At 45.1% G+C, this 13,978-nt stretch overlaps 1 protein-coding gene across 1 annotated transcript in view; it reads left to right on the top strand.

Moving 5' to 3' along the window:
• The window catches only part of kcnk2b (potassium channel, subfamily K, member 2b), a 155,542-nt gene that overhangs the window by 110,331 nt on the left and 31,233 nt on the right, over nt 1-13,978 (top strand). Inside the window, exon 4 of the mRNA XM_052098626.1 lies at nt 13,428-13,588. Within this exon, the coding sequence (XP_051954586.1) occupies nt 13,428-13,588 (161 nt within the window). The remainder of the gene's footprint in view (nt 1-13,427; nt 13,589-13,978) is intronic.

The following is a 13,978-nucleotide window of genomic DNA, read 5'->3' as shown; positions in this document are numbered from 1 at the left end:
TCATGAAATCTGGGGTCTTTGGAACATCGGAAGAGCAATCCCATTTACCATTTGTACCATTCATTTTCACAGCGGGACCGTGGACATGACTTGGAAAGGTCCAAATGGCTCCAAATGGAAATCTGTAGCTTCTCAGGGGCCCCTTAGTCACTGTGAAAAGGTTCAAGTCTGAATGACTTTGTTAAGTGCTTCATTGGCTGACTAATGTGTGTAATGTGACAATCAGTTTTCAGGAATATTTTTCTTGATTTGTTTTAAAGTACTTGCTTAACACCGAGGGACTTGAATTCGTTACATGTTGTATCTGAAGGCCTCAGGAAGGAGTACTCGACGGCTGAAGTTGCTGGCATATGATTCAAGGCTTTTTTCACCGAATCATACAGGAAGTGCCCACTTCCAATTTGTTTGAATGGGACCAAATGCATGGCTCGTGGGAATTCATTTTTTATGCTCATTGTGCATGTTTATGAGTTGATAGTTGCATCAGCTTGTTATATTAGGCTGAGTTGAGTCCTATTTCATAAAGGAACATAATAAAGCATACTGTTTCCCCCACTCCAACCTCAATTGCATGTTTTGGCTTGTATTTGGATCCCCTCCACCCATCTCCATTTTCAAGCCAGATTCAATGGTTCTCCAACTATAAGACAATTACAATGGTAATGATTAATCATTGACCTTTGAGTCTCACTCTGAAGCTAATTGTGCATGTTTACGAGTTGATAGTTGCATCAACTTGTTGTATTGTGTATTCTGAGTGCTGCCAAAGGGATTTTGTCAATAAAACTACATGTAAATGTTAAGTGTTTCAAATGAATAGCCCATAAACCTGCTGTTGAGTCTCCATTGGACAAAATGCTTATGGACACTTTCATTTTTTAGGCAAATGATGCATGTTTATGAGTTGTAAGTTGCATAAACATGTTGTATTTGTGTATTCTGTACAGAATACACAAATTTGAAGGGCTTATGTGTTTCAGGGGGCTTCACAGAGTCACCTAAATGTGATTTTAAGTCAAAAATGTGATCCTGGAGTTATAAAAATGAAGTCCACCAAGTGATGATTTTTGACCCATTCAATTGATTGGAAGTGGGTGTACCCACTTGCCATTTATTTGCATTGGCTGAAATCATCACTTTTTGGACATGTTTGTTTTAACTCCTGGATCAAATTTATGACTTAAAATCACATTTAGGTGACTCAGTGAAGCCCCCTGATCAACCTGAGCCCTTCAAAACAAAGAACTGTCACTGACCACGAAACCTTTATTTCTCCGAATGGGACAAATTGCATGTGGGATGTCCAGATCTCAGCTCTGGATTGACTTAGGAAGCTGAAACTTGTGTTTCTGTCCTAATCTCAGCCTCCTCTTTCTGTCTTGTAAGTTTCAAGAAAATCCGAGGAAGTCGAAATTTTGCAAGCACAAATCCTTAAAGGGTACGCATCGAAATTTTCGACATCCTCCGATCTTAATGAAATTTATACCATAGAAAGAGGAGGCTTGGAGATGAACAGAAATACAAGTTTCAGCTTCCCAAGTCTGTCTAGAGCTGATATATGCACATCCCAAAAATGTTATGTGGGTAGTCCCAATTCCCATCAATTTAATGGGACAAATTGTACATGGGATGTCCAGATCTCAGCTCTCAGGCTACAACCTCGGGACTGACCTCGTTCGAAAGGGCTGCCTGAGACATTTACAAGGAGCCCAGCTTCCTCTCACTATCCCACCAGGAACATAAAAAGGGCCCATGGTGCTGCCTGAGGGGGAGAGAGCCTCTAAGTGGTGCTGAAAGGAAAGCATCATTTGCCAATGCAAATAAATTACATGTGGGCAGTCCCAGTTCCAATCGATTTAATGGGACAAATTGCATGTGGGATCTCAGCAATCCCTGTCTGTGATTCTGTGCTAAGAATTCCACTTTTTAGCACTTTTGCACAGTGCAGTTCTCAAATATGTCCAATATATGTCTATGTATGTATGTATGTATCTATAGGATGTTTGTCTATCTGTCTGTCTGTCTGTCTGTCTGTCTGTCTGTCTATCTGTCTGTCTGTCTGTCTATCCTTTTAGCCCATTACTTTGATTGGAAGTGGGTGTACCCACTTGACATTTATTTGCATTGGCTGAAATCATCAGCCTTCATTTCTGTGAATGGGACAAATTGCATGTGGGATGTCCAGATCTCAGCTCTGGGCAGACTTGGTGTGCTCAAACCTCTGTTTCTGTGCTTCTCCAAGCCTCCTCTTTCTATTTTGTGAGTTTCAAGAAAATTCAAGGAAGTCGAAATTTGCACTCTCAAATCCTTAAAGGGGTATGCATGAACTTTTTGACATCCTCCGATCTTAATGAAATTTATACCATAGAAAGAGGAGCCTTGGAGAAGACCAGAAACAGAGGTTTCAGCTTTCCAAGTCTCTCCAGAGCTGAGATCTGCACATCCTAACTCCAATTTGACCCATTCAAAGAAATGAAGGTTTCAGGGTTAGTGGAATTTTGATGTTTAGAAGGGCTTATGTTGTTCAGGGTGAGTCCTACAGTCACTAAAATGTCATTTTAAGTCACAAATGTGATCCTGGAGTTATAAAAATGAAGTCCACCAAGTGATGATTGTTGACCCATTCAATTGATTGGAAGTGGGTGTACCCACTTCCCATTTATTTGCATTGGCTGAAATCATCACTTTTTGGACATGGTTTTTTTAACTCTTGGATCAATTTTATGACTTCAAATCACATGTATGTGACTCAGTGAAGCCCCCTGATCAACCTGAGCCCTCCAAAACAAAAAACTGTCACTGACCACGAAACCTTTATTTCTCCGAATGGGACTAATTGTACGTGGGATGTCCAGATCTCAGCTCTGGATTGACTTAGGAAGCTGAAACTTGTGTTTCTGTCCTAATCTCAGCCTCCTCTATCTATGTTGAGAGTTTCAAGAAGAACGGAGGAAGTCGAAAATTTTGCGCAAAAATTATCGACTTCCTCCGATCTTCTTGAAATTTATACCAAAGAAAGAGGAGGCTTGGAGAGGAACATAAACAGAGAATTCAGCTTCCTAAATCGGAGGAAGTCGAAAATTTTGCGCAAAAAAACTCAAAGGTGCATGCACCTTTGAGTTTGTTTTTGCTGAATTTTCGACTTCCTCCGATCTTCTTGAAATTTATACCAAAGAAAGAGGAGGCTTGGAGAGGAACATAAACAGAGAATTCAGCTTCCTAAATCTGTCTAGAGCTGAGATCTGGACATCCCACGTACAATTTGTCCCATTCGCAGAAATAATGGTTTCGTGGTCAGTGACATTTTTTGTTTTGAAGGGCTCAGGTTGATCAGGGGGCTTCACTGAGTCATATAAATGCATTTTTAAGTCATAGATTTTATACTGGAGTTAATAATATGAAGTCCAACAAGTGATGATTTCAGCCAATGCAAATAAATGGCAAGTGGGTAGACCCCGGATCTCAGCAATCCCCATCTGCGATTCTGTGCTAATAAATCCAATTTTATGTCCAATATATGTCTATGTTTGTATGTATGTATCTATAGGATGTTTTTGTGTCTGTCTGTCTATCTGTCTGTCTGTCTATCCTTTTAGCCCATTACTTTGATTGGAAGTGGGTCTACCCAAATGCCATTTATTTGCATTGGCTGAAATCGTCACTTGGTGTACTGCGTTTTTATAACTCCAGGATAACATTAATGACGTATAATCACATTTAGGTGACTCAGTGAAGCCCCCTGATCAACCTGAGCCCTTCAAAACAAAAAAATTCCACTGACCACGAAACCTTTATTTCTCCGAATGGGACAAATTTTACGTGGGATGTCTAGATCTCAGCTCTGGACAGACTTAGGAAGCTGAAACTTGTGTTTCTGTCCTAATCTCAGCCTCCTCTTTCTATCTTGTGAGTTTCAAGAAAATCTGAGGAAGTCGAAATTTGAACTCTCAAATCCTTAAAGGGGTACACACTAAATTTTCGATATCCTCCGATCTTAATGAAATTGATACCATAGATAGAGGAGGCTTGGAGAAGAACAGAAATACAAGTTTCAGCTTCCCAAGTCTCTCCAGAGCTGAGATATGCATATCCCAACTCCAATTTGACCCATTCACAGAAATGAAGGTTTCGTGGTCAGTGGAATTTTTATGTTTTGAAGGGCTTATGATGTTCAGGGGGAGTCCTACAGTCACCTAAATGTGATTTTAAGTCAAAAATTTGATCCAGGAGTTAAAAAAAAACATGTCCAAAAAGTGATGATTTCAGACAATGCAAATAAATTGCATGTGGGATGTCCAGATCTCAGCTCTGGACAGATTTAGGAAGCTGAAACTTGTGTTTCTGTCCTAATCTCAGCCTCCTCTATCTATGTTGAGAGTTTCAAGCAGATCGGAGGAAGTCGAAAATTTCGCGCAAAACTCAAAGGGCCCCTTTGAGATTTTTTGCGCAAAATTATCGACTTCCTCCGATCTTCTTGAAATTTATACCAAAGAAAGAGGAGGCTTGGAGAGGAACATAAACAGAGAATTCAGCTTCCTAAATCTGTCTAGAGCTGAGATCTGGACATCCCACGTACAATTTGTCCCATTCGCAGAAATAAAGGTTTCATGGTCAGTGGAATTTTTATGTTTTGAAGGGCTTATGATGTTCAGGGGGAGTCCTAGAGTCACCTAAATGTGATTTTAAGTCAAAAATTTGATCCAGGAGTTAAAAAAACCATGTCCAAAAAGTGATGATTTCAGACAATGCAAATAAATTGCATGTTGGATGCCCAGATCTCAGCTCTGGACAGACTTTTTGTGCTCAAACCTCTTTTTCTGTGCTTCTCCAAGACTCCTCTTTCTATCTTGTGAGTTTCAAGAAATTCTGAGGAAGTCGAAATTTGCACTTCCAAATCCTTAAAGGTGTATGTACGAATTTTTCGACATCCTCCGATCTTAATGAAATTGATACCATAGATAGAGGAGGCTTTGAGAACAACAGAAATACAAGTTTCAGCTTCCCAAGTCTGTCTAGAGCTGAGATACACATCCCAAAAATTTAATGTGGGTCCCAATTACAATCAATTTAATGGGACAAATTGTATGTGGGATCTCAGCAATCCCTGTCTGTGATTCTTTGCTAAGAATTCCACTTTTTAGCACTTTTGCACAGTGCAGTTCTCAATATGTCCAATATATGTCTATGTATGTATGTTTCTATAGTCAAATGAATGGGCAGTTAGTCTGTTGGTGGACATACAGCTATACAATCAATTGCTAATGTGCAGATAGCCTGTTGAATAAATTGTACGTGGGTGGTCCCACTTACAGTCAAATGAATGGACAGTTAGTGTGTTGGTGGACATACAGCTATACAATTAATTGCTAATGGATAGTTAGTCTGTTGGTTGACTCAGTTTGTGTGCAAAATAGATGGTTAGTGGGCATATAGCGGGTCCGTGGACAGCTCCGCCCCCCCCCCGGGTGGTCTGGGGGTCTCATTGGTCACTTTTGGAAAAATAGTGGGTCAGGGGGATGATAATGGGTCTGTGGACAGCCCCGCCCCCCCAGGGTGGTCAGGGGGTCTCACTGGTCACTTTTGGAAAAATAGTGGGTCAGGGGGATTATAATGGGTCCGTGGACAGCCCCGCCCCCCCCCCCCCAGGGTGGTCAGGGGGTCTCACTGGTCAGTTTGGGTAAAATAGTGGGTCAGGGGGAGGATAATGGGTCCGTGGACAGCCCCGCCTCCCCCAGGGTGGTCAGGGGGTCTCACAGGTCAGTTTGGGTAAAATAGTGGGTCAGGGGGATGATAATGGGTCCGTGGACAGCCCCGCCCCCCCCCCAGGGTGGCACAGGGGTCCGTGGGGGTCTTCAGGGGGCATTGCGTCCCACTCTCCCATTAAAAGAACACATTGCAACAAATGGAACGAGGGAGAGCCCTGCCCAGAGAGGCGCCCGATTGCCATCGATATGAATGGAGAAGGCGCCCATTCAACCGAGCCAGAGGTGGGACGTGAGGCCGCCCTCACGTGGGTAAAGGCTGAACTGCACTGGAGAGGCTATATTCGGGGGTCTTTCTTTAAACGCCCGTGGCGGGGGTCCACTGCGCCCGAGGCGGTCCTCCACGTCACAGACCTTCCCCGTCGGACCCCCCGAAGGAACGGGCGCCCGCCCCGGGGCCCCGAAAAATTTTCTGAGGCTGGTGCGCAGCGTACAGGGACCCTCGGACATGTTCCCATATCGCAATGGGCTATTATTATGAAATTTTGGGATTTTTCACTTGGTTTGACTTGGCTTCCCTTATGCAGGCAAGGCAGTCCAGCGCTGACTGTGCATGCTCGTTGGTGAGACGTGGTAACATTGAGACTGAGTCTAACTCCATGCCAAGAAAAGAGATACTCTGAACCGGAGTTTGCTCTTTTCTCGGTTGACCTGAAGCCCCAAGCGGCTGAGGTGCCTGAGCACCTGGTCTCTGTGAGTGCATAGTAACTCTCGGGAGTGGGCCAGTATGAGCCAGTCATCAAGGTAATTGAGTATGCGGATGCTGGCTTCTCAGAGCGGGGCAAGAGCTGCCTCTGTGACTTTCGTGAAGATGCGAGGGGACAGAGACATGCCGAAGGGGAGGACTTTGTACGGATATGCCTGGCCGTCGAACGCGAACCGTAGGAAGGGATTGCCATGAGAACGGCATTTGCGGCCCAGGTGACCCAGAGACAAAGGAAATAGCTCTTTTATTGAGAATGTGGGCAGCAAATGAAATAAATCCAACAAAAGATTCTCCTTCTGGCCCTCTACCGGGGGACGGAGCAGTCTGCTTACCTGCTCCAGAGCGAATGTCTTGGTCCCTGGGTCGCCTCAGGAGCGACTGGGAGCCTTACGGGTCCTCGAAGGGGTCCGCGAGGCGTCGACTTCCTGCATGGTGCTCGACGCATGAGCTGAGAGCTGGGCCCGGGTTGAGGCGGAGCAGGGCGTTTCTTCGCCACAGGAGGACGCCCTCAGCGAGCAGACGGGGCGTGGCCCATGGTGGCAGGCTTGCGGCGGGGCAGAATATGTGAGATAGCCTCCCTCTGTTTCCTCACCGCGGAGAACTGCTGGGTGAAGTCCTCGACACTGTCTCCAAAGAGGCCGAACTGGGAGACAGGGGCTTTGAGGAAGCGCACTTTGTCAGCCTCACGCATCTCGACCAAGTTCAGCCACAGATGATGTTCCTGGACCACGAGTGTTTGTTTGGGGGTAAGAGCACGCTGCTCTCGCATTGCAGCAGGGCGGGTGTGAGCACTGCGATTTGCTTTAACAGGCAAAATGCTTCGCGCTCGCCTCGCTTGCTTCCGGGAGTCAGCACTCACGAAAAAAAAAAAAGATCGTTCGCGGGGCTCTTTGGCTGAGGAACAAGAGACGGGTTAATCTCTTTCTCTCGCTCTCTCCCCAAACCCAGCTGGTCCTTCACATGATCTCGAAGCGCGTTCCGACGCTTCTTCAGATCATGAGGAGGATCGCGATTGTCTTCCCGCCTCCGAGCTTTCCGTCCGCGATAAAAAAAATCTACGGGGAAACTGCTCGATGTTGTTACTCGTGCGGTTGCCAGATTGGACTGGCCACGCGAAAAAGAGACCCCCAAACCCTAATTAGGGGATAGATTTTATCTTCCAGTCTAAGAAAGGGAACACCTCATGAGTCCCTTCCCTTCATTGATAACCTCCATGAAGAGCTTTTTCTCTCATGGAGGAACCCCTAAAAAATTAAAAATATAGATATATATTTTCTTCCCGTGTTCACATACCCTCGACGGCATTATATTCGACTATCGTGGGTGCTGAGACACAGGGGTATTCAGTGATGCTGCCGGTCAGAGAGACGCTTGCGGGCTATCTCTCGCCGGGCTCGGCATCATCACTTAAGAAGCCCTCTCTCCCCTCAAAGCCTTGTAGGACAACCTCCACTTTAGTGGGAAGGGCTTATCAAGCAGCAGGTCAGGCTGGTGCTGCTCTGCACACTATGCTGTTTTACAGGCATACCAGGCCGACCTCCTGGATGACCTGAGTGTGGGTTCTGCGCTTGACGAGCAAGCCTCAGACCCGCCTCGGTCCTGTCTGAAGGGAGGCTCAAAAGCAAAGCGTGGCGAGTCGTGCTCCTCCTCCCAGGGGTTGGGGACAGTCTCGCCACCCTCGCCAGCCCCCGAAGCAAGACCTCAGGACTATAATTTCTAGTAAGAGAAAACCCTGACGGTCTTGCGCCTAGATTAGGGGGTAGCTCCCCTCGGGACGGGGTGCATGCTTCACTTCACCCCTCCCGGTACCCCCTCGAAGCCCCTCCATTCCCGCCACCTCTTGGTGTTTCGGTTGCAGAGGCTTCCGTCAAAATTGTGTGTTTTCGCTGTTCCTGCATTTTATTCAGGACGCGAAACACTCGACAACCCCTCAACAGGAAGTGTTAAAATATAATACCCATCTCAGAGATCCTGGCAGCGTGGAAACTTCTGCCAGATATATTCTTTTCTGTGGGTCTTATAAGGGTGTCAGGATTTAATTCACTCGCCACTTTTCCGTGTTTCAATGGCGTGTTCTCACTACCGTAAACCGGATTTCTTTTTTATGTAAAAAAAAAAAAAACTAAATCTCCTGGTTAAAGGGGCCATGGTATGTGTTCCCCTTCCAGAGAGAGAGTTAGGTTATTACACTAAATACTTCCCGTTTCCCATGGAGGGTGAAGGGTGGCGTCTGGCTTAGATCTTAAAGCTTGAACTGCCCGTGGGTATTCAAGTCCAAGATGATGCCTGTCAAGACGGTCGTGTCTCAAGCCCTACAACTCGTTTGGCTGGTCACCATCGATCTTATGACGCATTTCTATACTTCATTTAGAAGTTCTGCCACAACATGGAAAGTTCCTGAGGTTCTCTTCTGGGGACGAAGTCTTCCAGTGTCAGGTTCTTTCAGGTCCTAGCCCTTTTTACCCGCACATTCACAATGCATGATGTAGCGCTGGCTCCTTGCGACTCCGGGGCATCTGCATTCTGAATTATGTAGACGACTGGCTGATCCTAGTGCAGTTCCAGGAACTGGCAGTTCAGCACAGGGACATCGTCTTAGCTCATCTGTTTCTCTGGGATTGAGGCTCAGCGCCAAGGAAAGCATCCTCTCTCCCACTCAGAACACTGTCTATCGGGGCATCGTATGGAGTTCAATCTCAATGCGGGCACAACTGTCTCCCACTAGGATTGAGTCCATTTAGATCACCCTGAGCAAAGTCAGGCTAGGTCAAGGTTGCACTGTTATCAGTATCAACGATTTCCAGGTCTCAGGGCGAATGCGTCCACAGTGATCCCTCTGGACCTTCTGCTCATGAGACCGTTTTTGTTGTGGCCAAAAGCCAGGGGATTCTTCCAAGGGCCAAAACCCCTAGGCTAAAAAGGGTTCAGGCTTCGTTCCCTGTCTATGTGGTTCAGACCCCGGTTTTCTGCCTTGGGTCCCACTCTAGGTGCATCACATTTCAAGTGCTAGGGCTCCCTCCACTTGGAACTGATCTGGGTAGATTTTATAGGGCAGAAGAGGACCTCTTCGCTTGTGTTGATAGCGCAATGTCTCCTCTACTTCTCCCCGAGTCGCCCAGCCCCCCCCCCCTCCTCCTCGGGAGGGGCTGATCATAGTAACGCATACATAGCACAAATGCGCCTGCATGCGTTTCCTTCTACTAAAGTTCATATTACAGAACCAGCTAACTGCCAGTTTGCTTCAGTTCTGGATTTTCTGTAGAAAGAACTGCCAAGTTCTATGTGGCCACTGAGGTTTGCCACGGCTTGGTGGGTGGGGTGCCCTCAAAGAGGCATCCTCATTATTGCCCGTGCCTACGAGGCACGGTCAAGCTTTGCCAGTAGGTTTTAGGGCGCACTCTACCAGAGGGCTCTCCTCTAAAACCTTGGCTAGAGGTCTCCCTCCGCAGCAAGTTTGTGATGCGGCAGGTTGTCCTCTCTGCACACATTCATTAGATTTTATAGTTTGGATGTTCTGCCACTCCGGGCTCTTATGCCCTTGAGTCGACATCTCAAGCTCATGTCTGGACAAGTTTGTGATGTGGCAGGCTGGTCCTCTCCGCTCACATTCATCAGTTTTTATGACAAGTTTGTGTTGCGATAGGGTTCTCTTCGCACACATTCATCGAACTTTATGGGTTAGATGCTTTGCTACTCCGGACTCTTATGTCCTTGAGTCGACATCTCAGCCCATGCCTTAACAAGTTTGTGATGCGGCAGGTTGTCCTCTCCGCACACATTCATTGGACTTTTTTAGTTTGGATGTTCTGCACTCCGGGCTCTTATGCCCTTGAGTCGACATCTCAGCTCATGCCTGAACAAGTTTGTGATGCGGCAGGCTGGTCCTCTCCGCTCACATTCATCGAACTTTATGGGTTAGATGCTTTGCTACTCTGGACTCTTATGTCCTTGAGTCGACCTCTCAGCCCATGCCTAAACAAGTTTGTGATGCGGCAGGGTGGTCCTCTCTGCATATATTCATCAAAATTTAATGGTTTAGATGTTTATGCTACTCCGGGCTCTTATGCCCTTGAGTCGACATCTCAAGCTCATGTCTGAGACCTCTCGTGTTTTTGTGAGTACACTGCACAACCGTAGGGGTCCGGACAGCCCCAAGTGCGGTGGCGTCGGCATTGTGTTCCCCATAGCGCTTAGCAGCGCAGCATCATAGTGAAGCTTTTTGTAAAGGGAACGTCTCGGGTTACATGTGTAACCCATGTTCCCTGAAAAAAGCGGAACGAGATGCTGCGCTTCTTTGCCGCACTGGGACGTTCCAGGACTGCTCTTCAAAAAGAAGTATCTGACGACACCTGGTGACGTATCCATTTATAGCCTGGCCGCAGGTGCATCTAATGATTACATCAGCCGAGGCTATAAATTCCGGTCAATGTTCACTGACGTGTTACACACATTATTCAGCTCGGTCACAACTAGGATTGTTCCCCATAGTGCTTAACAGCGCAGTATCTCGTTCCGCTTTTTTCAGGGACGTGTAACCCGAGACGTTTTGTGGCTTTATAACAGTTAAAAAGCCTTTTTTGCATATTTCTTAAAAGGCTTGAACCCCATTAATTGCTGCTTGCAGCTATATTGAATGATATTTTTTTAAGGTCTGGCCATGAATTACTTCATAAGATCTGACTGAAAAACAAACATGACCTATACTCTTAACTAACAATATTTTTTTTTTCAACTTTACTTTTTAATAAACAAACAAGCGAGCAAACAAACAAACATAATAATAAAAATTTTTTTAGGGCTATTGTTTACAAATTATGAAAACTGAGAAGAAACATTTAGATCTTCTAAAGCCTATGCATGAGAGCATTATATCAACCCACATATGAAAACAATGGTAATATTGGGGAAAACGAGAGGCTTTGACATCAACGAAAGTTGGTGTACAGATGTAACAACGTTAAAGTGGATGTGCTGTCCTAATCTGGAAGCACTCTTTATTAACTGTAAGGCGTTCTACTCTGGGAACATAGCACTGCAACAGCTGGCTGATCAAATCACAGACACAGAACAACAATACCCGGACTCAGTTATTATTATTCTTGGGGACTTAAAAAAAGCAAATATCACACGTGAACTGCCCAAATACAGACAGCACATTACATGCCCCACCAGAGACAGGAATATACCGGATCACACAAACATTAACACCTCCTGCAACCCCGCTCCTGCTACACAACCTGCACTCAAGATCTGCGAAGACGATGTGTGCCATGTCTTTCGGAAGCAAAGGTCAAGAAAGGCTTCAGGTCCAGATGGCGTCTCACCAGCGTGCCTTCATTCCTGTGCTAACCAACTGGCCCCCATCTTCACACAGATCTTCAATAGATCACTGGAGCAGTGTGTAGTCCCATGCAGCTTCAAACACTCAATTACTATCCCTGTCCCTAAGAAACCAAAAATCACATGACTTAATGACTACAGACCTGTCGCCCTGACATCTGTGGTCATGAAGTCATTTGATAGACTGATGTTGGCCCACCTGAAGGACATCACCGGACCCTTTCTAAATCCCTTTCAATTTGCTTATCGAGCAAACAGGTCTGTGGATGATGATTATCCACATGTGATGTGAACATCTGGACAGACCTGGGACATACGCAAGGATCCTTTTTGTGGACTTCAGCTCGGCTTTCAACACAATCATCCCAGCTATTCTCTGGACTAAGTTAAACCAACTCCCTGTTCCCATGTCTATATGTCAGTGGATTACCAGCTTTCTGACAGACAGGCAGCAGCTTGTGAGGCAGGGAAAATTCACTTCCACCACCTGAACCATTAGCACTGGTGCCCCCCAGGGATGTGTGCTCTCCCCACTTCTCTTCTCCCTCTACACCAATGACTGTACCACCAAGGATCCCTCTGTCAAGCTCCTGAAGTTTGCAGATGACACCACTGTCATTGGTCTCATCCGAGATGACGATGAGTCTGCAAATAAAAAGGAGGTTGAATGGCTGGCTGTCTGGTGCAGTCAAAACAACCTGGATCTAAACATTTAGGAGGAACACCCCAACATTGTCCCTCCTCACCATTCTAAACAGCACTGTGGCAGCAGTGGAGTCATTCAGGTTCCTGGGCACTACCATCTCACAGGACCTGAAGTGGGAGACACACATTGACTCCATTGTGAAAAGCAACCCCAGCAGAGGTTGTACTTCCTTCGCCAGCTGAGGAAGTTCAACCTACCACAGGCGCTGCTGATACAGATCTACTCTGCACTTCAATAACTGTCTGGTTAGGTGCAGCTACGAAATCAGAGCTCTGAGCACCAGAACCGTCAGGCACAGGAATTTTTTTTCTTCCTCAGGCTATCCATCTCATGAACAGTTAAAATTGCCCAATTGAGCAATAATTATGTGCAATACACAGTTAAGTCTATTTATATTATCCAACATATCCACTTCTGCCATTACATACATTGCACTGTACATAATATTCTGTATTTTGGTTCTTTATATAACAGATTTGTAATAGATTTGCACTACATGTGTGTATGTGGGTATGTATGAAGGTACATACAACTTTTGGATTAAGATTGGAATAAAAAAAGCAGAATGATATTTAATGACATTAGTGAGCTCATGTTTTGCATGACAGGCTTCAATCCTTTCGACATACATTCTGAAGTTGACATTTACACTCGTTTATATTTATGAGAGAGAGAAAAAACACTTTTAAGTGGCTCTTCAGGATGAAACCATTCTAATTGTACAGTTTTCAGGGTGCGTCGCCTTGTGTCAAGTTTCACCGGTGGCAAGATCTTCCTCTGAAACTCATTATATCAGCCTGGATCAAAACTGTATCCCTCTGACTTACAAATTCTGTGTGTGTGTGTGTGTGTGTGTGTGTGTGTGTGTGTGTGTGTGTGTGTGTGTGTGTTTTGTGCTCTTATTGGACTCCAGGCTTTGGGAATATCTCACCTCACACAGAAGGAGGTCGGATCTTCTGTATCATCTATGCTCTGTTGGGAATTCCTCTGTTTGGATTTTTGCTGGCAGGAGTGGGAGATCAGCTTGGAACAATCTTCGGAAAGGGAATCGCTAAAGTGGAGAAGATGATTGATGTGAGTTAAAGTATTGATATTATTTGCATCTCTGATAAACTTACTTAAATACTTATATGAATAAATTAATATGAAATATTGATTTAATTGAAAGTGTTGAGATAGATTTAGTGATATTTATTAAGTTGAAATGAATTTATTAACTTACTGGTAAAAAAAAGTTTAAAGCTTCCAAGAAGAAAAGTAGTCCATTGCAATGTAGAAAACAATTGGCCTCACACTACAAAAATACTATAGTATAAATGTAAAGATTATTGTTAATTTTTAATCTGCCAAAAGATTTTTCAAATGACTAGTTTGCTAACATACAGTATGTAGCTACAATGTCACAAAACATATCTTAGTTCTCTCATCAAGCTCTTTGTGTCTCTTATTGGTTCATTGTTCTTT

Source organism: Xyrauchen texanus, chromosome 30 (assembly GCF_025860055.1).
Source record: "Xyrauchen texanus isolate HMW12.3.18 chromosome 30, RBS_HiC_50CHRs, whole genome shotgun sequence".
NCBI lineage: Eukaryota > Metazoa > Chordata > Actinopteri > Cypriniformes > Catostomidae > Xyrauchen > Xyrauchen texanus.
This window is presented reverse-complemented; position numbering and strand designations above follow the sequence as displayed.